The following is a 26,145-nucleotide window of genomic DNA, read 5'->3' on the forward strand; positions in this document are numbered from 1 at the left end:
ACAAGGGGCGCATTGCACATGCCCATTAGGCCAGTAATGCCATCATACTGGCTAGATTGGTGATGCATGCCATGGTGATAAGCTGCAAAATGGGTTCACATGGTGATATGCTGAGAAAGAGTGACAATCAAATAGAATAGATTGGAGAGCTCACAACTGGACAAAAAGGTCATGTTCATTTGAGAAAGCAACACAGAAACACAGACAAATTAGAGACAGATACCTTTCACCCCCTTTTTATTGCAGAATTGTGATCTGCGATTAATTAACATTGACATTAAGGTTGGGCAACAATTTAGGCAACAGGGATCTTGATCCAGGAGGGGATTGAATGTCTCTAGCCTGGGTACCAAACTTTCGGCAATCTCAATGTTCAATACGCAGCTGGATTTACAGTGCCTTCCGAAAGTATTCATACCCCTTAACTTATTAGACATTTTGTTGTGTTCCAGCCTGAATTCAAAATTGATTAAATATATATGTTTTCTTACCCATATACACACATCACCCCATAATGACAAAGTGAAAACATATCTTTAGGAAAAAAGTATGTTTTATTGAAAAAGAAATACAGAAATATCGAATTTACTTAACTATTCACACCCCTGAGTCAATAGATGTTAGAATCACCTTTGGCAGGGATTACAGCTGTGAGTCTTTCTGGGTAAGTCGCGTAAGAGCGTTCCACACCTGGATTGTGCAACATTTGCCCATTATTATTTTAAAAATTCTTCAAGCTCTGTCAAATTGGTTGTTGATCATTGCTAGACAACCATTTTCAGGTCTTGCTATAGATTTTGAAGCAGATTTAAGTCAAAACTGCAACTCACTGTCTTCTTGGTAAGCAACTCCAGTGTAGATTTGGCCTTGTGTTTTAGGTTATTGTCCTGCTGAAAGGTAAATTCTTCTCCCAGTGTCTGGTGGAAAGCAGACTGAACCAAGTATTCCTCTAGGATTTTGCCAGTGCTTAGTTGAATCTTGCATCTGCTACAAGACCATGGTGCTTGCCTACGGAGCTGTGAGGGGAACGACACCTCCGTACCTTCAGGCTCTGATCAGTCCCTACACCCAAACGAGGGCATTGCGTTCATCCACCTCTGGCCTGCTGGCCCCCCTACCTCTGCGGAAGCACAGTTCTCGCTCAGCCCAGTCAAAACTGTTCGCTGATCTGGCACCCCAATGGTGGAACAAGCTCCCTCACGACGCCAGGACAGCGGAGTCACTCACCACCTTCCGGAGACACTTGAAACCCCACCTCTTTAAGGAATACCTGGGATAGGATAAAGTAATCCTCCTACCCCCTCTTACCCCACCCCAAAGAAAGGGAAAAAAAAAAAAACATATTGTAAAGTGGTTATCCCACTGGCTATAAGGTGAATGCACCAATTTGTAAGTCGCTCTGGATAAGAGCGTCTGCTAAATGACGTTAATGTAAATGTAAATGTAAATGTAGCTCCATTCCGTAAAAATGTTTATCCTGAAGAACTCCCTAGTCCTTAACGATTACAAGCAAACCCATAACATGATGCTGCCACCACTATGCTTGAAAATATGGAGAGTGGTACTCAGTAATGTGTTGTATTGGAGTAGCCCCAAAAACATTTTTTGCACTATACCTTTAGTGCCTTGTTGCAAACAGGATATTTGTATGGCTTCCTTCTTTTCACTCTGACTAACTACAATGTTTTTGATCCATCCTCAGTTTTTTCCTATCACAGCCATTAAACTCAGTAACTGTTTTTTTACCCCCATTTCGTGATATCCAATTGGTAGTTACGGTTTTTTGTCATTGCTGCAACTCCCTAACGGACTCGGGAGAGGCGAAGGTCGAGAGACATGCATCTTCCAAAACATGACCTGCCAAGCCGCGCTGCTTCTTAACACACTGATCGCTTAACCTGGAAGCCAGCCACACCAATGTGTTGGAGGAAACATCGTCCAACTGACGACCGGAGTCATCTTGCAGACACGCTGCCCGTCATAAGGCGTTTGTAGAGCACGATGAGCCAAGGAAATCCCCCCGGCCAAACCCTCCCCTAACCCGGACTATGCTGGGCCAATTGTGAGCCGTCCCATGGGACTTCCGGTCCAAAGTGTAATTAATAACTTCACCATGCTCAAAGGGATATTCAATGTCTGCTTTTTGTGTTTTTACCCATCTACCAATAGGTGCCCTTCTTTGCGAGGCATTGGAAAACCTCCCTGGTCTTTGTGGTTGAATCTGTGTTTGAAATTCACTGCTCGACTGAGGGACCTTACAGATAATTGTATGTGTGGGGTACAGAGATGAGGTAGTCATTCAAAAATCATGTTAAACACTATTATTGCACACAGACTGAGTCCATGCAAGTTATTATGGGACATTTAGGCTTTCCATGACAAAGGGGTTAAATACTTATTGACTGAAGACATTTCAGCTTTTAATTTTTAATTTAATTTGTAAACATTTCTAAAAACATAATTCCACTTTGACGTTATGTGGTATTGTGTGTAAGCCAGTGACAAACAAATCTCAATTTAATCCATTTTAAATTCAGGCTGTAACACAACAAAATGTGGAATAAGTAAAGGTGTGTGAATACTTTCTGAAGTATGCAGACAGGCTTTCACAGTGATCTATATCTGAGGACAGAGAAAGAAAGAAATAGGCTCCGTATTATTACAGTCTTCATAGTTTTCCTCTCTAGGGATTAGATCTGGATAATCGTTTCATAATGTAAGTCCAGAGCGTCTGCTAAATGACTAAAATGTAAAATGTAATAATGTCCTCCCACAAAATGACCTGCCCTATCTTACTAGTTCACCTACTCTCTCCCTTTTCTGACAGCTGGATCAGTAAATAATTTCACCCTCTTCCATTGCTGTTATCTACAAATGCTCATTAGCCTACACACAGTGGCCTGCTGTAGCCCGCTTCCTAGCTAGCTAGCTAGCTAGCTAGCTATTAATAATGCATAGTTTTGTAACATTTTCAAAATGTATTTACTTGGAGCGACTGGCAAGCAACCCTATAAACCTACTGTACCACTAAATCAACATCCGTTTTCCCCTGATGTTTATTATTGTTCTGGTCACAACTCTGGGGTGAGGAGATGAGGGCTGGTAACTAGCCACTGTACTGAAACACACATTAGGGTTATGTGTGGCTGGGTCATTAACATTGTGTGAGTTTTCTTCCCCCTTCCATAAATCGACGGTATATATTTAACCCCTCTTGGCCCCATCTCCACAGTTTATTTCAGTTATTTATTAAAATGGGTAAATCCACAAAATATTAGGGGATGGGGGTGTACTGTACAATATGTGGGGAGAGAGGGCAAATATGTATTCATGTTTCATAATTAATCAGAAATGTCATCATACTCTTTTCATACATGATTGAAATGTGCTTAGTGGGTAAGAGCGTTGTGCCAGTAACCGAAAGGTCGCTGGTTCTAATCCCCAAGCCAACTAGGTGAAAAATCTGTCTGTGCCCTTAAGCAAGGCACTTAACCCTAATTGCTCATGTAAGTCGCTCTGGATAAGAGCGTCTGCTAAATGACTAAAATGTAAATGTAAAATGTACCTGTTTACCTCCAATATCGTATTTTCTTCCCCCTAGTGTCATGTGCTGAATACATCTCTTCAGGGGTTATGGGGTTAGTCTCCCCTGAGACAACATATAGAACTATGTGAACTCCTGTGTCTCTATTCTCTGTAGGATCCTCCTCATCTACACTAGCCTCCATGGACCAGTCAGTTATTGATTAATATGAGTTAATCTCCAACACACAGCTCATCCTGCTTGGAAGGCTTTACCTCTTGTTTTTCATTGTGTTTCACTACAAGGCAATGTGATTATGGCCTTCTTATAGGATCTGTATAAGGATCTGTATTAGTGAAGCGGTCAAAATACCATATTGCAGTGGAGGGGTTTGTTGGCCAACGCTGCTGGAGAGTGAGGCTGTTTTCCTATGGATGGATGGACGTTCAATATAAACCTCCATTCAAATATTGCATTAACAATGTTGCCAAAAAACATTGTATGAAAATGATTCTAGAGTATGAAGTAAATAAGTTAATTAAAGCTATAAAGTGAATTAATGCCTCCCTGGTTTTGATGGTACTGACTGGCCATCATCTGTCTCCAGCTGCAGTTCCGGAGCCAGCCAGCAGAGGGTGGAAGGAGGTGCTGTCAACTAGCTACAGCAGCTCCACCAGTGGCAACTGGAGCTGGGACACCAGCGACCAATCAGTGCCCTCCACACCGTCCCCGCCTCTCTCCAACGATGCCAGCAAGAGCTTCCTGCTCTCCTCCCAGGGTGATAATGTCATCGACGACGTCAAAGAGAGCACGCACTTCTTGTTTGAGGACCCCATACCCCGGAAGCGGAAGGTACAACCGGGGGTCAGGGGTTTAGGATGAGGCTTCATCCTAATGCTACTGAACATCCTTCTATACTTATGTCCAAGGAGTTCATAGATCACAGCTATTTGATTTATCCAGTCCAGTTACTTGTTTCTTGTGATCCTTCAGATGAGAACAGTATTTGTAGCCACAACCAACCCTAAGCTGCGACCCATTAGAAATTGGCCATGGGCCAAAAGTGGCTCCCATCAATTTATGAATCGCTGCCCTAGAGTGTCGTTTTGCTAATTCGAGGGGGCCTCTTAAACCCCTCTGGAAAATTATCTCAAAACACAGTGCTAATGTAATTTAGGATCTTATGACACTGACTTGGCCCTGAGACAACAAGGTCTGTCAACCTATACGCCTCTGAGCGTGATGGAGTGTGTTCTCGCTCTCTCTTTTCCTCTCTCTCTTTTTTTCTTCCCCTGTCTTTTCATACAGTGGAAACCTTCCAAGACATAAATGTGGTTTCATTATCAAGAAGAGCCATAAGCCCCCTCACTCATCTCCAAGAGGAAGAGGTGGGAGTTAGGACGGGGAGGAAGGAGGAGGTGTGTAAAAAGAGAGTTTGGAGGGGGAGGAGAGTTTGTAAAAACAGATTAGTGATGAGGAAGGAGTAAAATTAGTTTTGGGATGTGGGAGGAGAGGGGAGTGAAGAGAGAGTTTGTAAGGTGAAGTAGGAGAGGAGTAAAAGGGGGGAGTGTGAGGCTTCATCTGCAGCAAGCTGAGAGGGAGAGAAGAATATCTCAGAGACTGGAGGGGGCTCAGATATGAGTGTGTAGGTCCAACTCACTGGCCTGTAGGCCTATCCCAGAGGTAACAGAGACCATGTCGGCTGGAACACATAAGATCATACAGCATGCAGCAGGCCAGGCTATAGAAAGACAATATCCTGAAAGGAAATGAAGAAAAAGTGATAGTGAATGAAAATATTCTAGATTGGACTACACTCACTGACTAGCTTCACCAGAATATGACAAACACAATGTAGCATTCCCATCACTAAGCACTTGAACTGAATTATGATTAAGCTGTGTTACAGTACCAAAAGACTGTGCTCTATTAGTCAAGTCATCCATCAAATATAATGTATTTTCATGTTTCACGTCCATTCTTCAGCCAAACCTCGCTTGTTAAGATGTGACATAACATTAGACAATGCTAGACACACAGTAAATATTAAATCAACAGTATGCAAAGCCTTGGGAGGCCATCTCAATAAGGCTTGCACTGACATGCATGCAATAGATAAAGTAATTACAGTTTGGATGACTTGTATATAAACCTGCCCTGGGCAAACCTAACAGGCAGTTAGTTTACTGTGGTGGTTCAGTGTAGTAGGCCAAGACCAGAGGCCTAGCTAAGTCCTGAATGGCAGGCAGCAGTAAGTCTGGGTATACAGTAGAGTAGCTGCAGTGTATCTGACTGTGTAGAGTAGTGTACTATAAGAGGCTTAGGAACTGTGTTAATCACCCGAGTATTGCTGTAATAATGTTAAGATGGAAGAAAAACACTTTGGGCATTATTTGTGATTGTTTGTTGAGACGCTGCAGATTTACCTTTGGGTGTGTTTCATACAGTATGTTTCACAGTGCATGTGATGTCTTCACTGCAAAGAATAAGGGATTGCATAAGAATATAGACTGTTAAAAGGGTTAAATTGATCAGCCGCTGATAAACCTGTTCTATAGTTTGTATTTTAAAGTCGCTCTTTCTCCCCTCCCTCTTTCACTCCCTTTCTGGAAGCTGTTGATAGGTAGAGAGCCAACGCCCACTAACCTGTCATTAGTACTGATGCAGGTCCCAACACATCTCTCCCTCCACTACCTACCTCTGAGATCTGCACGCTGCCTGGGAAAATAAGTCTGAAAAAACATAGCTCTGTCTATGTTTTTAGATTCTGCAGTCTAAAAAATGCTGGGTTAAAAACAACCCAATTTTGGTAAATATTGGACAGAACACGTTGGGTTATTTTGACCCAGCCAGTTGGGTCACAAACAACCCATTGTTTTCTTTAAGTTGGGTTGTTGATACTGGGTTATTGAGCTATGATACACTGGGAGACTGGAGGTGTGGCTTAGTAGGTGCGGGCTTTCCGATAGTTATTTTTGGTGACCCGTGAGAGCAAATGTCATTCCGGTTAATCTGTTCTGTTGTGTTGTCAAAACTTGTGATGGTTGAGCACTGACACTTTTGTAGCTTTAATAAGGTTTACACAAGCGTATGAGTTCCTTAAGTGCCTATGCATATCCCAATGTTGGTATAGTTACCAGTTTTTTATAGTTAAATAATGTTATAAATGTTAGATTTAAATATGTAATGTGCAAAAATAGTGAAGGAAAATTGAAATTTGCAGTGTACAAACTTAACATGAATGAAATGTACTGTCATGGGTGGGGAAAAAAAGCCATCTGAAAGCCACACAGCCAATACGACATGCCTTTGGATTACCCAAACATGGGTTAATTTAACCTTCAGTTGTGTTTTTATTCAATTTCATGTTGGGTTGACCCAGCAGATGGGTATTTTTTTATGAAATCCATAGGTTCTTTTCAGGAGGCGTGGTCTATTGGGAAGTGGCTTTCAGATTGGCACACCCCTACTAAGCCATGCCTCCAGTCTTCTGATCTGACTGAGTGGATCATAGCTCAATGACCCAACTAAGTGACCCGACTGGCTGGTTAAAAAATAACCCAATTTGTGTTCTGTCCACTATTGCTGGTTTTTAAACCAGCATGTGAGGAAAAAAAGTATTTTCTTCTAGATTTGAGGAGGATAACAGCTTTCTAAATAATAGCCTTTTGTTGTTGAGAGGTTGAACGTCAGTGTGTGTGCACGCGCGTGCGTGTGTGTGTGTGTGTGCGCGCATGTCAGTAGTGCCAGGACAACAACCTCTCACTCAACGTGATCAATACAAAGGAGATGATCGTGGAATAAAGGAAAAGGAGGGCCGAGCACGCCCCCATTCTCATCTACAGGGCTGTAGTGGAGCAGGTTGAGAGCTTCAAGTTCCTTGGTGTCCACATCACCAACAAACTATCATGGGCCAAACACACCAAGACAGTCATGAAGAGAGCACGACAACGCCTATTCCCCCTCAGGAGACTGAAAAGATTTGGCATGGGTCCTCAGATCCTCAAAAAGTTCTACAGCTGCACAATCGAGAGCATCCTGACTGGTTGCATCACCGCCTGGTATGGCAATTGCTAGGCCTCCGACCGCAAGGCGCTACAGAGGGTAGTGCGTACGGCCCAGTACATCACTGGGGCCAACCTTCCTGCCATCCAGGACCTCTATACCAGGCGGTATCAAAGCTGGGACCGAGAGAATGAAAAACAGCTTCTATCTCAAGGCCATCAGACTGTTAAATAGCCATCACTAGCACATTATAGGCTGCTGCTGCCTATTGAAATCACTGGCCACTTTAAGAAATGGAACACTAGCCACTTTAATAATGTTTACATATCTTGCACTACTCATCTCATATGTATATACTGTATTCTATACCATTCTACTGTATCTTAGTCCATGCCGCTCTGTCATTGCTTGTCCATATTTGTACGGTTGAAGTCGGAAGTTTACATACACTTAGGTTGGAGTCATTAAAACTCATTTTTCAACCACTCCACAAATTTCTTGTTAACAAACTATAGTTTTGGCAAGTCGGTTAGGACATCTACTTTGTGCATGACACCAGTAATTTTTCCAACAATTGTTTACAGATTATTTCACTTATAATTCACAGTATCACAATTCCAGTGGGTCAGAAGTTTACATACACTAAGCTGACTGTGCCTTTAAACAGCTTGGAAAATTCCAGAAAATGATATCATGGCTTTAGAAGCTTCTGATAGGCTAATTGACAATGAGTCAATTGGAGGTGTACCTGTGGATGTATTTTAAGGCCTACCTTCAAACTCAGTGCCTCTTTGCTTGACATCATGGGAAAATCAAAAGAAATCAGCCAAGACCTCAGAAAAACAATTGTAGACCTCCACAAGTCTGGTTCATCCTTGGGAGCAATTTCCAAATGCCTGAAGGTACCACGTTCATCTGTACAAACAATAGTACGCAAGTATAAACACCATGGGACCACGCAGCCATCATACCGCTCAGGAAGGAGACGTGTTCTGTCTACTAGATATGAACGTACATTGGTGCGAAAAGTGCAAATCAATCCCAGAACAACAGCAAAGGACCTTGTGAAGATACTGGAGGAAAACGGTACAAAAGTATCTATATCCACAGTAAAACAAGTCCTATATCGACATAACCTGAAAGGTTGCTCAGCAAGGAAGAAGCCACTGCTCCAAAACCACCATAAAAAAGCCAGACTACGGTTTGCAACTGCACATGGGGACAAAGATCGTACTTTTTGGAGAAATGTCCTCTGGTCTGATGAAACAAAAATATAACTGTTTGGCCATAAACTTAACCATTGTTAAGTTTGGAGGAAAAAGGGGGTATCTTGCAAGCCGAAGAACACCATCCCAACCGTGAAGCACGGGGGTGGCAGCATCATGCTGTGGGGGTGCTTTGCTGCAGGAGGGTCTGGTGCACTTCACAAAATAGATGGCATCATGAGGAAGGAAAAATATGTGGATATATTGAAGCAACATCTCAAGACATCAGTCAGGAAGTTAAAGCTTGGTCGCAAATGGGTCTTCCAAATGGACAATGACTCCAAGCATACTTCAAAAGTTGTGGCAAATGGCTTAATGACAACAAAGTCAAGGTATTGGAGTGGCCATCACAAAGCCCTGACCTCAATCCTATAGAACATTTGTGGGCAGAACAATGTGCGAGCAAGGAGGCCTACAAACCTGACTCAATTACACCAGCTCTGTCAGGAGGAATGGGCCAAAATTCACCCAACTTATTGTGGGAAGCTTGTGGAAGGCTACCTGAAATGTTTAACCCAAGTTAAACAATTTAAAGGCAATGCTACCAAATACTAATTGAGTGTATGTAAACGTCTGACCCTCTGGGAAAGCGGTTAAGGTAGAATTCTCAGATGATGTTGGGATCTAGAATGTCGTCCACCGGGACCCAGCACCGCTCCTCTGGACCGTACCCCTCCCTGTCCACCAGGTACAGTGATCTGACGGCATAGGTGGGGCTCCACTCGATGTCCAAGGGAGGCGAAGGGGTGTTGTGGGGGACGGCATCAGCAAGGGGACCAGGAACCACCGGCCTGAGGAGGGAAATGATGGTGAGATCCGATAGTTAGTGGGGAGTTGTAATCTTTAAATTACCTCATTGACCCTCCGGAGGAGTTTGAACGGCCCCACAAACTGGGGACTCAGCTTCTTACAGGGCAGGCGGAGCGGAAGGTTCCTGGTGGAGAGCCAGACGCGATCACCAGGATGGAACACTAGAGCCTCACTGCGGTGGCGATCCGCCTGCTCTTTCTGATGGCAGACGGCGTGCTGGAGTCTCACGTGGGTATCGTTCCAAACCTCTTCTGCGCGTCTGAACCACTCGTCCACCGCAGGATTTTCGGTCTGGCTCGGAGTCCATGGAGCCAGGGCCGGCTCATAACCCAGAACACACTGGAAGGGAGTCAGCCCGGTGGAGAAGTGTTGCAATGGATTCCGGGCCCACTCCCTCTGCTGGTCCTGGAAGTGACTCCTCAGGAACCTCCCCAGCTCCTGGTTCATCCTCTCCACCTGCCCGTTAGATTGAGACCGGTACCCGGAGGTGAGGCTGACCGTGACCCCCAGCTTCTCCATGAAAGCCTTCCATACATGTGATGTTAATTGGGGGCCACGATCGGAGACGATATCCTCCGGAAGGCCATAGTTCCGGAAGACCTGCTGGAACAGTGTCTCAGCGACCTGCGAATGGTAGGGAGACCAGAGAGAGGGATGAAACGGCATGATTTTGAGAATCTGTCCACAACCACCAAAATGGTGGTGAAACCATCAGAGGAGGGGAGATTAGTGACAAAATCAATGGACAGATGGGAAGGAGATTTCCTGCTGGAGCGTGCCGGGGAGATTTTGATGAGTACATACTGAACATGAGTTGACATTGTGTGCAACGTCATGCGCCAAAGTGGGCCATCAGTATTTCTCAGAAAGGAATTGAGTGGTGCGGGTGATACTTGGGTGTCCAGCGGCGAGGGATATGTGTGCCCAGGTCAGCAACCAATCTCTGACCCCCGTGGGGACATGGATGCGCTCCGGAGGGCAGGTGGCAGGAGCGGGTTCCCTCTCCAGAGCCTGGCGGATGTCCACATCTACGTCCCAAAATACGGGGCCAATGATACGGGAGGACTGATTGATGGGCTGGCGGACACTCACAGGGCCCTCCACCAACGTGGAACCACAGGGTGCGGGAAAGCAGGTCCTCCGACATCCTGGTCCCAGGCGGTAATCCTCCTCTGACCAGGAGATGGTGGGATTATGGAGTTGGAGCCATGGGAGGCCAAGGATGACTTTGTGCACCAGTGCGGAGCTGATGAGGAAGGAAATATTTTCCTGGTGCTTGGGTCTCACGGTGAGGGTGAGTGGAGCTGTGACGTGCATAATAGTGCGGGATCCCAATGGTTGCGTATCCAATGCTTGGACCAGAAACGGAAAGGAGAGCGGGTATGAGGTGATGTGCAGGGAGGAGGCAAGGGCCTGGTCAATAAAATTCCCTGCCACACCGGAATCCACTAGAGCTGTAGAAACAATAGATGAGGGACAGCCAGCTAGTAAAAAAGGTTTGGCGGAAAGTGATGATGGTGTACTCACGCCTAACCCAGGAGACGGATGATCACAGGGCCGTCCCTCTGCTCTTGTGGATTCCGGGTTGGGATGTACCGGACACCTTTGAAGCTGGTGCCCCTCCTGGCTGCAATAGGGACAGAGCAGGAGTGTGACCAAGGTTAGATTGTCGTCTCGGCACGCCAACTCCGTCTGGACCTCTTCGCGCAATCCTCTTCTGAATAGGGTGCAGAGCGCCTGTTCATTCCATCCGCTGGATGCTGCCACTGACCGAAAGGTGAGCGCATACTCCGACATGGTCTGGCCATCCTGCCGTAGTTGGAGTAGGCGCTCACCCCCCTCTCTGCCCTCCGGAGGATGGTCGAAGACCCCCCTGAACAGAGCCATGAACCCCTCATAGGAACCCAGCTCCTCCTCTCCTTTCTCCCAGACAGCTGTAGCCCACTCCAAAGCCTGTCCGGTCAGCAGGGAAATAACCGTGGCAACCTTGAACCTCTCCGTGGTGGGGGCTCCCATCTGATGAGTGATATAGAGGGAGCACTGGAGTAGGAAGCCACGGCATTTGGAGGGAGACCAGTCATATTTGTCCAGGAGGGACAAATGGGCATCGCTGACCTGGGCGGACTGTTGGATGGGCTGTGGTGCTGGCTCGACTTGTGGTAGAGAATCCTCCGCTTGTTGGAGGTGACGCCCCTCGGGAAATGTTGAGACATTGAAGAACGCGGATGACCTCATCCATAGCCGTCCCCAGTTGTGCCAGCTGGTCGTGGTGTTGGCGAAGTAGATGTCCCTGTTCACTGACCATCAGAGAGATGTCCTGATTAACTGCTGCTTCCATTTGGTGAGGCAGTATTCTGTAACGTCGAGGCAGGGAGTCAAGAAGCAGGTGCAGTTAGTGAGTTTAAAATTAACGAACATAGACCGATACATAACAAGCAAAACGTCTGACAAGGAAACATAACCAATACTGCCTGATAACTGATAACAAAAGAATGCTATATAAAGTAATCAGGGAGTAATGAAGTGCAGGTGTGACTGATGATGAGACGCAGGTGTGCGTAAAGATGGGTTGCCAGGACCGGTGGTTAGTAGACCGTTGAGCGCCGGAGAGGGGGAGCAGGAGTACATTTACATTTATATTTACGTCATTTAGCAGACGCTCTTATCCAGAGCGACTTACAAATAGGTGCATTCACCTTATAGCCAGTGGGATAACCACTTTACAATGTTTTTTTTTTTTTTTTTTTATTATTTTTTTGGGGGGGGGGGTTGGGGGTGGGTTGGAGTAAAGGGGGGGGGGGGGGGGGTGGGGGTAGAAGGATTACTTTATCCTATCCCAGGTATTCCTTAAAGAGGTGGGGTTTCAAATGTCTCCGGAAGGTGGTGAGTGACTCTGCTGTCCTGGCGTCGTGAGGGAGCTTGTTCCACCATTGGGGTGCCAGAGCAGCGAACAGTTTTGACTGGGCTGAGCGGGAACTATGCTTCCGCAGAGGTAGGGGAGCCAGCAGGCCAGAGGTGGATGAACGCAGTGCCCTCGTTTGGGTGTAGGGACTGATCAGAGCCTGAAGGTACGGAGGTGCCGTTCCCCTCACAGCTCCGTAGGCAAGCACCATGGTCTTGTAGCAGATGCGAGCTTCAACTGGAAGCCAGTGGAGTGTGCGGAGGAGCGGGGTGATGTGAGAGAACTTGGGAAGGTTGAACACCAGACGTGCTGCGGCATTCTGGATGAGTTGTAGGGGTTTAATGGCACAGGCAGGGAGCCCAGCCAACAGCGAGTTGCAGTAATCCAGACGGGAGATGACAAGTGCCTGGATTAGGACCTGTGCCGCTTCCTGTGTAAGGCAGGGTCGTACTCTCCGAATGTTGTAGAGCATGAACCTACAGGATCGGGTCACCGCCTTGATGTTAGAGGAGAACGACAGGGTGTTGTCCAGGGTCACGCCAAGGCTCTTCGCACTCTGGGAGGAGGACACAACGGAGTTGTCAACCGTGATGGCGAGATCATGGAACGGGCAGTCCTTCCCCGGGAGGAAGAGCAGCTCCGTCTTGCCGAGGTTCAGCTTGAGGTGGTGATCCGTCATCCATACTGATATGTCTGCCAGACATGCAGAGATGTGATTCGCCACCTGGTTATCAGAAGGGGGAAAGGAGAAGATTAGTTGTGTGTCGTCAGCGTAGCAATGATAGGAGAGGCCATGTGAGGATATGACAGTGCCAAGTGACTTGGTGTATAGCGAGAATAGGAGAGGGCCTAGAACTGAGCCCTGGGGGACACCAGTGGTGAGAGCACGTGGTGCGGAGACAGCTTCTCGCCACGCCACTTGGTAGGAGCGACCGGTCAGGTAGGACGCAATCCAAGAGTGAGCTGCGCCGGAGATGCCCAGCTCGGAGAGGGTGGAGAGGAGGATCTGATGGTTCACAGTATCAAAGGCAGCAGACAGGTCTAGAAGGACAAGAGCAGAGGAGAGAGAGTTAGCTTTAGCAGTGCGGAGAGCCTCCGTGACACATAGAAGAGCAGTCTCAGTTGAATGACCAGTCTTGAAACCTGACTGGTTTGGATCAAGAAGGTCATTCTGAGAGAGATAGCAAGAGAGTTGGCTAAAGACGGCACGCTCAATAGTTTTGGAGAGAAAATAAAGAAGGGATACTGGTTTGTAGTTGTTGACATCAGAGGGATCGAGTGTTGGTTTTTTGAGAAGGGGTGCAACTCTCGCTCTCTTGAAGACGGAAGGGACATAGCCAGCGGTCAAGGATGAGTTGATCAGCGAGGTGAGGTAGGGGAGAAGGTCACCGGAGATGGTCTGGAGAAGAGAGGAGGGGATAGGGTCAAGTTGGCAGGTTGTTGGGCGGCCTGCCGTCACAAGTCGCAAGATTTTATCTGGAGAGAGAGGGGAGAAAGAAGTCAAAGCATAGGGTAGGGCAGTGTGAGCAGGACCAGCAGTGTCATTTGACTTAACAAACGAGGATCGGATGTCGTCAACCTTCTTTTCAAAATGGTTGACGAAGTCATCCACAGAGAGGGAGGAGGGAGGGGGGGGGGGGGATTCAGCAGGGAGGAGAATGTGGCAAAGAGCTTCCTAGGGTTAGAGGCGGATGCTTGGAATTTAGAGTGGTAGAAAGTGGCCTTAGTAGCAGAAACAGATGAAGAGAATGTAGAGAGGAGGGAGTGAAAAAATGCCAGGTCCGCAGGGAGTCTAGTTTTCTTCCATTTCCGCTCGGCTGCCCGGAGCCCTGTTCTGTGAGCTCGCAATGAGTCATCAAGCCACGGAGCTGGAGGGGAGGACCGAGCCGGCCGGGAGGATAGGGGACATAGAGAGTCAAAGGATGCAGAAAGGGAGGAGAGGAGGGTTGAGGAGGCAGAATCAGGAGATTGGAGGGAGAAGGATTGAGCAGAGGGAAGAGATGATAGGATGGAAGAGGAGAGAGTAGCGGGAGAGAGAGAGCGAAGGTTGCGACGGCGCATTACCATCTGTGTAGGGGCAGAGTGAGTAGTGTTGGAGGAGAGGGAGAGAGAAAAGGATACAAAGTAGTGGTCGGAGACTTGGAGGGGAGTTGCAGTGAGATTAGTAGAAGAACAGCATCTAGTGAAGATGAGGTCAAGCGTATTGCCTGCCTTGTGAGTAGGGGGGGACGGTGAGAGGGTGAGGTCAAAAGAGGAGAGGAGTGGAAAGAAGGAGGCAGAGAGAAATGAGTCAAATGTAGACGTAGGGAGGTTGAAATCCCCCAGAACTGTGAGGGGTGAGCCATCCTCAGGAAAGGAACTTATCAAGGCGTCAAGCTCATTGATGAACTCTCCAAGGGAACCTGGAGGGCGATAGATGACAAGGATATTAAGCTTAAATGGGCTAGTGACTGTGACAGCATGGAATTCAAATGAGGAGATAGACAGATGGGTCAGGGGAAAAATTGAGAATGTCCACTTGGGAGAGATGAGGATTCCTGTGCCACCACCCCACTGACCAGATGCTCTCGGGGTATGCGAGAACACATGGTCAGACGAGGAGAGAGCAGCAGGAGTAGCAGTGTTTTCAGTGGTAATCCATGTTTCCGTCAGCGCCAAGAAGTCGAGGGACTGGAGGGTAGCATAGGCTGAGATGAACTCTGCCTTGTTGGCAGCAGAACGGCAGTTCCAGAGGCTGCCTGAGACCTGGAACTCCACGTGGGTCGTGCGTGCAGGGACCACCAGGTTAGAGAGGCAGCAGCCACGTGGTGTGAGGCGTTTGTGTAGCCTGTGCGGAGAGCAGAGAACAGGGATAGGCAGAGGCATAGTTGACAGGCTGCAGCAGATGGCTACAATAATGCAGAGGAGATCGGAATGAAATGAACTGAACATCTGGGAAAGGAGAGAGCGGGGCCTCCCTCACCACAACTCCCAAATATAACTCTCCCAACTTCCACCTCAGAAACTATAATTGTTGTAAACTACAGCGGTTCAATGTTTTCTAGGAATAGACTAACTTAGTTTATTCAGCTAGCTAACTAGGTGCAGTATTATTCCGTGAAAAACGTCCGGGCACCTCGTCATAAAACGCCACAGCCAGCTAGCATGCCGGTCTCCAACAACACGGTTTAGCGCCAATACTCAGCCACAACAAACCACCAGTGTATCAACACGCAAGCAGATCGTTCGTGTCCGTGTCTAACGTTGTGTGTTAGTCCCGACAGCTTGAGCGAGTCCGTCGTCAACTTATTCAGCCAGTTAGTTAGCTAGGATAGTTAGCAAACTAGCTAGCCATTGCTTTCAGACAAAGAAGAACCCCTCCTTTCACGGCACGAACACAAAGAGAGCCAAACTAACGTTAACTAGTCACCCATGTCCCGAATTCCGGGTAGACGTGACAGAAGGCTACAGGACTGAAAGTCATCGAATGCAACAATCATAGGTGGTACAGGTACCTCTAAAATTCACTGGAAAGGCACCCAGGGAAATAGTGTTAAAACAACACCCAAAAATGAGTTACTGTAACGCCACAGGTGTTAATTCCCTAACACTGAGAAAGTGTAACAGCATCTCTAATAACACTCTAATAAAGTGTTAATTTAAGTTGGAATTTGCAACACCCATGGTTTTAGGGACCAAGACTCTTGCGGTATTACATTATCAACACTTTCAAAATAAATTGTTTAACATTATTTTGGTGACTTACATATACAGTACACACTAAAGAAGTGTTAAATGTGACACTGTGGGTGTTAAAATTCTGATCTCAAATTTGCTGTGCAGACTGTAGAGATTATGACCATGTGAATATTAGGGTAACTTTCTTGCCCTTGGCCATCCCAAAAAATGTTTATTTATGACACTATGCTTCTGTCAATATAGAGCAGAGAGAGAGAGCGGTGTAAAGTTTCACCTGTGTGTGTGTGTGTGTCTTGCTAACCTGTCTTCTCTCAGGTTTCTATGTTCACAGGCCTGCTTGTCTCATAGGCTGTGTAATGGTCTAATGGTCTTGTTTTCTTTTTTACACAGTAGAATACGTGTAGCCTCCCTGTATGTAAGTGGAGCACATCCTCTGCTGAGAGATCTGAACGTTTTTCTCACAGGTTGCAGTGCGCTCACCCCATAACCACAGGGTTGTTGGTTCAAGCCCCACTCTTGCTCTTCCCCCTTGGTTGCTACAATAGCACTGTCTCCACTGTGTTGTGTGTTCTGTTGTGTTTCAGAACTCTATAAAGGTGATGCTCAAGTGCTTGTGGAAGAACTGTGAAAAGGTCCTCAGCACCTCTTCAGGGATCCAGCGACACATCCGCACCGTCCACCTGGGGTAAGGCACCAATCAACTAATCATAGAGCAAGATATAGGTCAACTGCTATAGATATCCAATCACAATAGTTGAATTGGTAATTGTTGTAACCAATCGCTGCATACAGGTCTCCTGGGGACCAATAAGAGAGCAGATATAATACAGTTCACCTTACTCTATTTACTGAAGTATTGTTCAAATATCTACTAACAGCAAGGAGCTAGTATTTTGGAGTATGTGCTACATTGGTAGCTCTGCCTCTCCATGGGCTCTCAGTGTTTGTTATGACTTCTCTATGTCATTAGGTTTGTTACTCTAGTATAGTAGTGGCGCCGGAGAAGATGGCTGCCGTTTTACAGCCCTCTAACCAATTACTATTATGTGTGTTTTTTTGCGTTATTTGTCATTTATTCTGTACATAATGTTTCTGCCATCGTCTCTTATAACCAAAAAGAGCTTCTGGATATCAGGACAGCGATTACTCACCTCGTACTGGACAAAGATTTTTTCTTCAACGAGTCAGACGTGAAGGATATCCTACAGACACCCGACAAGGCCCAAATCCCTGTCATTCGCAGGAGAAAGAGACGGAGATATCGTGGACGTAGGTCGGGGTGCCTCGTAAGGATCCGACGGCGAGCGAGTAAACTGCCTCTTCCATCAATCCTATTAGCCAATCTTCAATCATTGGAAAATACATTTGATGACCTAAGAGTACGGTTATCCTACCAACGGGACATTAAAAACTGTAATATCTTATGTTTCACCGAGTCGTGGCTGAACGACGACATGGACAACATACAGCTAGCGGGCTATACGCTACATCGGCAGGATAGAACGGCTGACTACGGTAAGACAAGGGGTGGTGGTCTGTGTATATTTGTAAACAACAGCTGGTGCACAAAATCGAATACTAAGGAAGTCTCAAGGTTTTGCTCGCCTGAGGTAGAGTATCTTATGATAAGCTGTAGACCACACTATTTACCAAGAGAGTTTTCGTCTATATTTTTCATAGCTGTCTATTCACCACCACAAACCAATGCTGGTATTAAGATTGCACTCAATGAGCTGTAGAAGGCCATAACTAAACAGGAAAACGCTCATCCAGAGGCAGCGCTCCTAGTGGCCGGGGACTTTAATGCAGGGAAACTCAAATCCGTTCGACCTAATTTCTACCAGCATGTTAAATGTGCAACCAGAGGAAAAAATACTCTAGATCACCTTTACTCCACACACAGAGACGCATACAAAGCTCTCCCTCGCCCTCCATTTGGCAAATCTGACCATAACTCTATCCTCCTGATTCCTGCTTACAAACAAAAACTAAAGCAGGAAGCACCAGTGACTCGGTTAATAGAAAAGTGGTCAGATGACGCAGATGCTAAGCTACAGGACTGTTTTGCTAGCACAGACTGGAACATGTTCCGGGATTCTTCAGATAGCATTGAGGAGTACACCACATCAGTCACTGGCTTCATCAATAAGTGTATCGATGACGTCGTCCCCACAGTGACCGTACGTACATACCCCAACCAGAAGCCATGGATTACAGGCAACATCCGCACTGAGCTAAAGGGTAGAGCTGCCGCTTTCAAGGAGCGGGACTCTAACCCGGACGCTTATAAGAAATCCTGCTATGCCCTCCGACGAACCATCAAACAGGCAAAGAGTCAATACAGGACTAATATTGAATCGTACTACACCGGCTCTAACGCTCGTCGGATGTGGCAGGGCTTGCAAACTATTACAGACTACAAAGGGAAGCACAGCCGCGAGCTGCCCAGTGACATAAGCCTACCAGACCAGCTATACCACTTCTATGCTCGCTTCGAGACAAGCAACACTGAAGCATGCATGAGAGCACCAGCTGTTCCGATGACTATGTGATCACGCTCTCCGTAGCCGATGTGAGTAAGACTTTTAAGAGGTTAACATTCACAAGGCCGCAGGGCCAGACGGATTACCAGGACGTGTACTCCGAGCATGTGCTGACCAACTGGCAAGTGTCTTCACCGACATTTTCAACATGTCCCTGACTGAGTCTGTAATAGCAACATGTTTCAAGCAGACCACCATAGTCCCCGTGCCCAAGGACACTAAGATAACCTGCCTAAATGACCACCGACCCTTGGCTCTGACGTCTGTAGCCATGAAGTGCTTTGAAAGGCTGGTCATGGCTCACATCAACACCATTATCCCAGAAACCCTAGACCCACTCCAATTTGCATACCGCCCCAACAGATCCACAGATGATGCAATCTCTATTGCACTCCACACTGCCCTTTCCCACCTGGACAAGAGGAACACCTACATGAGAATGCTATTCATTGACTACAGCTCAGCGTTCAACACCATAGTGCCCTGAAAGCTCATCACTAAGCTAAGGATCCTGGGACTAAACACCTCCCTCTGCAACTGGATCCTGGACTTCCTGACGGGACGCCCCCGGGTGGTAAGGGTAGGCAACATCACATCTGCCACGCTGATCCTCAAGACGGGGGCCCCTCAGGGGTGCGTGCTCAGTCCCCTCCTGTACTCCCTGTTCACCCATGACTGCATGGCCAGGCACGACTCCAACACCATCATTAAGTTTGCCGACGACACAACAGTGGTAGGCCTGATCACCGACAATGATGAGACAGTCTATAGGGAGGTCCGTGTGGTGCCAGGATAACAACCTCTCCCTCAATGTGACAAAGACAAAGGAGATGATTGTGGACTACAGGAAAAAGAAGAGGACTGAGCACGCCCCCATTCTCATCGACGGGGCTGTAGTGGAACAGGTTGAGAGCTTCAAGTTCCTTGGTGTCCACATCACTAACGAACTATCATAGTCCAAACACACCAAGACAGTCGTGAAGAGGGCACGACAAAGCCTATTCCCCCTCAGAACACTGAAAGGATTTGGCATGGGTCCTCAGATCCTCAAAAAGTTATACAGCTGCACCATCGAGAGCATCCTGACTGGTTGCATCACCGCCTGGTATGGCAACTGCTCGGCCTCCGACCGCAAGGCACTACAGAGGGTAGTGCGTACGGCCCAGTACATCACTGGGGCCAAGCTTCCTGCCATCCAGGCGGTGTCAGAGGAAGGCCCTCAAAATTGTCAAAGACTCCAGCCACCCTAGTCATAGACTGTTCTCTCTGCTACCGCACGGCAAGAGGTACCGGAGCGCCAAGTCTAGGTCCAAAAGGCTTCTCAACAGCTTCTACCCCCAAGCCATAAAACTCCTGAGCAGCTAATCATGGCTACCCAGACTATTTGTACTGCCCCCCCACTCCCAGACCATATTTTTACACTGCTGCTACTCTGTTAATTATTTATGCATAGTCACTTTAACTCTACCCACATGTACGTATTACCTCAACTACCTCAACTAGCCGGTGCCCCCGCACATTGACTCTACACCGGTACCCCCCTGTATATAGCCTCCTTACTGTTATTTTATTTTACTTCTGCTCTTTTTTTCTCAACACTTTGTTGTTGTTGTTGTTTTATTTTAATTTTTTATTACAAATAAATGCATTGTTGGTTAAGGGCTGTAAGTAAGCATTTCACAGTAATGTCTACACCTGCTGTATTCGGCGCGTGTGGCCAATACAATTTCATTTGATTTGACAAAGTGCCATAAAGGGATGCAGGGTGGATGGTGGAGGCATATCAACACATGAGGAGGTTTTGCTGGTGTGTTTTTATAGCCTTCTGTTGCCATCCTGCATTCTCTCAGTCAGTCAGTGAGGGCTATGACCAATGAAGTCTGTAAGCTCAGTGGCTTTGACTCAGAGGCCCTGGGTATCACTGCCCTCTGCTGGTTATAGAGGATCCAGCATCAAATCAAATCAAATCAAATCAAATCAAATCAAATTTTATTGGTCACATGCGCCGAATACAACAGGTGCAGACATTACAGTGAAATGCTTACTTACAGCCCTTAACCAACAGTGCATTTATTTTAAACAAAAAAAGTAAGAATAAAACAACAACAAAAAAGTGTTGAGAAAAAAAAGAGCAGAAGTAAAAAATAAAGTGACAGTAGGGAGGCTATATATACAATAGAATAAAGTGACAGTAGGGAGGCTATATATACAGGGGGGTACCGTTGCATAGTCAATGTGCGGGGGCACCGGCTAGTTGAGGTAATAGAACAGCTCCTCATTAAAAAGCTTGAAGCGGCTTGGTATGATGTGTTATAATGCCTTATTAACATGTTCATACCACTTTACTGATGTAGCTGCAGAGTATTATGAAGCGGTATATTGACTGCAACTTTAGGGTGCTCTGAATGTTATTATAAGGGGAAGGGAGGGAGCCACCAACACAGATAAGAGTGAGGTGCTGGATAGAGGAGGTAGACTCAATGCTGCAGGACTGTTTTGAGAATACTGATTGGAATATGTTCAAAGATTCATCCATCCAGGACTCATCCATCAACATTGAGGAATATAAATCGTCAGTCACAGGCTTCATTAGGAAATGTGTTGATGATGTTGTACCCACAATAACAATCCAGACCCCAACCAAAAACCCTGGATGAATGGAGATATCCGTACCATGCTGAGAGCCCGTACTGCAGCATTCAATGTCAGCAGAACAAACCCTGATGACTCGGTGGCGTGCAACGTGTACAAGACAAGCAGGTACGAGCTCCGCAAATCCATTAGGGATGCAAAAAGACAATACAGACTCAAACTTGAATTGATGTTTGACAATTCAGACTCGCAACGTATGTGGCAAAGAATACAGACTATCACGGACTACAAAGGTAAATCCAGCGGTGTGGTGCCCACCGAAGCCTCCCTCCCAGACGAGTTTAACATTCTATATATATATGCGTCCTCAGAGTGTGTACTGTCCAGCTGGCGGGCGTCTTCACGGACATCTTCAACCTCTCTGTGTCCCAGGCTGTAGTCCCCTCCTGCTTCAAGGAGATCACCATCGTACAAGTGCCCAAGAAAAACTATGTGACATGCCCAAATTACAATTGCCCCGTCGCACTCACCCCGTTCATCATGAAGTGCTTCGAGAGGCTAGTCATGGCACACACCAGGCACACTGGACCCTCTCCAATTTACCTACCGCTCCAACAGATCCATGGAAGATGCCATTTCCATCACTATTCACATGGCCCTAGCAACTCTGGACAAGAGGAACACCTATGTGAGAATGCTCTTCATTGACTAAAGTTCAGTATTCAACACTATTGTTACCTCCAAGCTCGACACGGAGCTCAGAGCCCTGGGTCTGGACCACCATCTGCAACTGGAACATGGACTTCCTGACGGGCAAACCACAGGCTGTGAGGATTGGTAATAACAACTCCTCCACTCTTAACACAGGAGCCCCCCAGGGCTGTCCTCAGTTCACCCACAACTGCCTGGCTTTGCACGACAGCAACTCCATCATCAAATTTGCTGACGACATCATGATTATAGGCCTGATAACCAACAACAACGAGTCAGCTTATAGGGAGGAGGTAAGTGAACTGGCATGGTGGTGCCAGGAACACAACCTCTCCCTCAACGTCAGCAAAACAAAAGAGTTGATTGTTGATTTCAGGAAGCAGAGGAGGGAACATGCCCCAATCCACATAAACGGGACTGCAGTAGAGCGAGTCAGCAGTTTTAAGTTCCTCGGCATCCACATCACCGAGGACTTACATTTACATTTGACATTTTTAGTCATTTAACAGACGCTCTTATCCAGAGCGACTTACAGTTAGTGAATGCATACGTTTTCATTTTTTTCATTTTTTTTTATACTGGCCCCCCGTGGGAAACGAACCCACATCCCTGCCGGCCAAACCCTCCCCTACCTTGGACGACGCTTGACCAATTGTGCGCCGCCCATGGGTCTCCCGGTTGCGGCCGGCTGCGACAGAGCCTGGACTCTAACCAGGATCTCTAGTGGCACAGCTAGCACTGCGATGCAGTGCCTTAGACCACTGCGCCACTCGGGACTTAACATGGACCAACAACAACACCACTCTTGTCAAGAGGGCACAACGGTGTCTCTACTTCCTAAGGCGGCTGAAGAAATTCGGCATGCCACCCCAGGTACTCTCCAAATACTACCACTGCACCATCGAGAGCGTCCTGACCGGCTGCATCACGGCCTGGTAAAGAGGGTGCAAAGCTGTCATCAAGGCAAAGGGTGGCTATTTGAAGAATCTCAAATTTCAAATATATTTTGATTTGTTTAACACTTTTTTGGTTACTACGATTCCATATGTGTTATTTCATAGTTTTGATGTCTTCACTATTATTCTACAATGTAGAAAATTGTAAAAATAAAGAAAAACCCTTGAATGAGTAGGTGTTCTAAAACGTTTGACCGGTGGTGTATGTCACTCTCCTATGGTGCAGGCGGAACTGTGACTCGGACTACAGTGACGGCGAGGAGGACTTCTACTACTCAGAGATCGAGGTCAACATGGACAGCCTATCAGAGGGCTTGTCCAGCCTCACACCCACCTCCCCCACCACTACCGGCCCTCCCCCCATCTTCCCCCCTTTCTCCCCCGCTGCCTTTGTACCCCGCTCTGAGCCCTCCCAAATCATCGTGAGGGGACCGCAGGGTCACGCCCCCAGCCTGCTCAGCCAATCAGCTCCCTCCTCGCTCTGCCATATCCGTACTGACCACGCCTACCAGGTAAGAACTGTCAGGCACACACGTGCACGCACATACACCTTATTCTCCAACGGCTATGGTACTCTCTGTTGCTATAGAGACTCTCCAGTAGTGTCATGTAGCTGTCCTCTACTTCATGACAGATAATGTTTTGGTTCCCCTGGTCTGTTTGTGTGTAGCTAATTATGTCCATGAAACTGAGTTGTCCACGGGCTTAAAGCTGCACATGTCATGACGTCCCGTCAGATCAATAGATTTATTTTAGGTGAGGCAGTCGCCTTCTCTCTTCTACTACATTTTCCATAGTATCTGTCTCCCTTTTCTTTCTGTATCATTCTTTGTCGCTCAACCTCCCTCTACCTCCACTTTTTTTCACTTCTTCTCTAATCATCTCTCCCTCTTCACCCCACCCCTATTTTTCACTCCCCCATCTCTCACCTCTCTACTCCTACTCCCTCGCTCCCACCACCCCCAACTAACCTCTTTTTCAATGTCTCTCTTCCCCACGCCTTTCACTCATCTCTCTCCTTTTTTCTTCTACTCTGCCTCCCAGCCCTGGAGTGTTGTCTACTATCTAGACATATTGTCTTTAGGGCTGAACTAGAATCAGTTCAGCCCTAACATAGCCAGTGTGAAGAGTAACACGGTCTGAAGAGGTGACACTGATCTAGAGCCGTAGTTACGTAGAGTTCTTTCTGGTCACGTCACATGGTCAGGAAAATCTCAGAGCACTAGGTGTAACCCTTAATGATGGACTGCCATGCTATGATTGGTTGGTGTTGAATGCCCTTTGACCTGTGGTTGCCCCTGCAGGGCCCGTTGACTCACATCCGCACGGTGAGCTTCGGGGAGAAGAGACAGCCTGCCCCCCACACACACACCACAATCAGCAAGACACCCCCCTTTACAGCCCCCCTGCCCAAACCAGCACCAGGAACCAGGTACACAGTATGTGTGTTGACCCTTGCTGTGTGAGTGTGTTTATCAACTTCATGGGATTGTAGTGTAAAGTCTAACTGTGTGCCATCTTCTTGGTTGCCAAGGAAACCCCGTGGTGATGCCAAAAAGTGCCGTAAAGTGTACGGCATGGAGAAGAGGGACATGTGGTGCACAGCCTGCCGCTGGAAAAAAGCTTGTCAGCGATTCACTGACTGAACCCCACTACATCACTGGGATGGACTCTTCCTCTGCCAGCGCTTCACTGAGGTGGCATCTACCACTGAGGAGATGTGGGGGTTTCTCCGTGATGAAGCCCCTCAGAGCACGTACTGCTTCCTCCTGACCAGCAGGGCGCTCTCTGCTCGCTTCTCCTTGTCCGCAGATAGCTGAACTCACAAAACACAAAACTAACTGATGGAAAAGGCAAAAAAAATACAAAAATCAAGAAAAATGAATGTGGCTTTGGAAGAATTGTGTTTCTTTCTAAGGATGAGACTTTTTAGGTAATCAAAAAAAGGAAAATATTATTCAAAACGTGATTCAGAACCTTTTCGATTTGTTTTGTATTTTCAAAGTTTGCCTGCCTTCACTGTAGGGGAGTGGTTGAAGATTTCAGATAAGCTTTTTGGTCTTGTGTACTCTCAACATGTTGTTTTTTACTGGTCCGAGTATCATGGAAGCTACTGTGTTTGAGTTTACAAGATCCTGATACCGCTCTCTTGTCATCATTTTTCTTTCTCTTGATGCATCTCTGTTAATGTTTTATAACTAAAAACAGATTAACTTCGGGGCGTTTATTCAAATGGATTGTTTTAAATTTTCAAATGGGCAGTAAGTCTTACCAAAGGAAAAACGAATCAGATTGTCAATCTATTCTCTCAGAATTTAGATGCTGCTTATTAAGACTCAAGCTTGTTCTGCTCTTCATATCCAAGTGTTATGGAATAACACATCACATGCTGTTATGGGAATTCAACTCATAAACTCTAATCAGTTTGTTTGGGAAGTAAATAATCCATAGCTACTCATCATAAGCTTCCTGCTTTTTGCATAGCTATGAAACACACGTTCTTCCATCTGGTGGCACCAAATGTTACGTTTTGAATCTTTAAATTGTTCAATGTACATCTACAGTTTATAAAGAGATCTATTTCCGTTTCTTCCTTTCTATACCTCTGATATGCATCTTTCAGAAACAATACATCTTTCAACAGATCAATGTAAACTTTGTAACTACAGTGTTTGCGCTCATTTCTTACATGTATTTTCAGCGATTAGTTGCCAAGGCAACTAGTAGTTGCAGAGTGCAATCTCCAGGGTTTGGAAAGTATTGTCTTGCTTTGATTAATCAGCTCTATTGTTGATAACAGTTATCAACAACAACATTAAGCTCTGCTGTAGCATTGTTGGCTACTCAGAGTTGTAGAGTTCATTTTCTGGGTACAGTGGGGGAAAAAAGTATTTAGTCAGCCACCAATTGTGCAAGTTCTCCCACTTAAAAAGATGAGAGAGGCCTGTAATTTTCATCATAAGTACACGTCAACTATGACAGACAAAATGAGAAAAAAAATTCCAGAAAATCACATTGTAGGATTTTTAATGAATTTATTTGCAAATTATGGTGGAAAATAAGTATTTGGTCAATAACAAAAGTTTCTCACTACTTTGTTATATACCCTTTGTTGGCAATGACACAGGTCAAACATTTTCTGTAAGTCTTCACAAGGTTT

General features: G+C 46.4%; 1 protein-coding gene across 1 annotated transcript in view; it reads left to right on the forward strand.

The window, feature by feature from the left end:
• The window catches only part of LOC311123260 (zinc finger protein 704-like), a gene marked incomplete at its 5' end in the record, with an annotated part of 28,243 nt that extends 2,669 nt beyond the window's left edge, over positions 1 to 25,574 (forward strand). Inside the window, 5 exons of the mRNA XM_084197516.1 lie at positions 4,131 to 4,375; positions 16,768 to 16,868; positions 23,212 to 23,497; positions 24,290 to 24,417; positions 24,520 to 25,574. Coding sequence (XP_084053642.1) covers positions 4,131 to 4,375; positions 16,768 to 16,868; positions 23,212 to 23,497; positions 24,290 to 24,417; positions 24,520 to 24,631 — 872 coding nt within the window. The 3' untranslated portion in view covers positions 24,632 to 25,574. The remainder of the gene's footprint in view (positions 1 to 4,130; positions 4,376 to 16,767; positions 16,869 to 23,211; positions 23,498 to 24,289; positions 24,418 to 24,519) is intronic.
• Between the last annotated feature and the right edge of the window lie 571 nt (positions 25,575 to 26,145).

The sequence above is a fragment of the Coregonus lavaretus genome (assembly GCF_964263955.1).
Source record: "Coregonus lavaretus genome assembly, contig: HAP1_SCAFFOLD_1924, whole genome shotgun sequence".
Lineage (NCBI taxonomy): Eukaryota > Metazoa > Chordata > Actinopteri > Salmoniformes > Salmonidae > Coregonus > Coregonus lavaretus.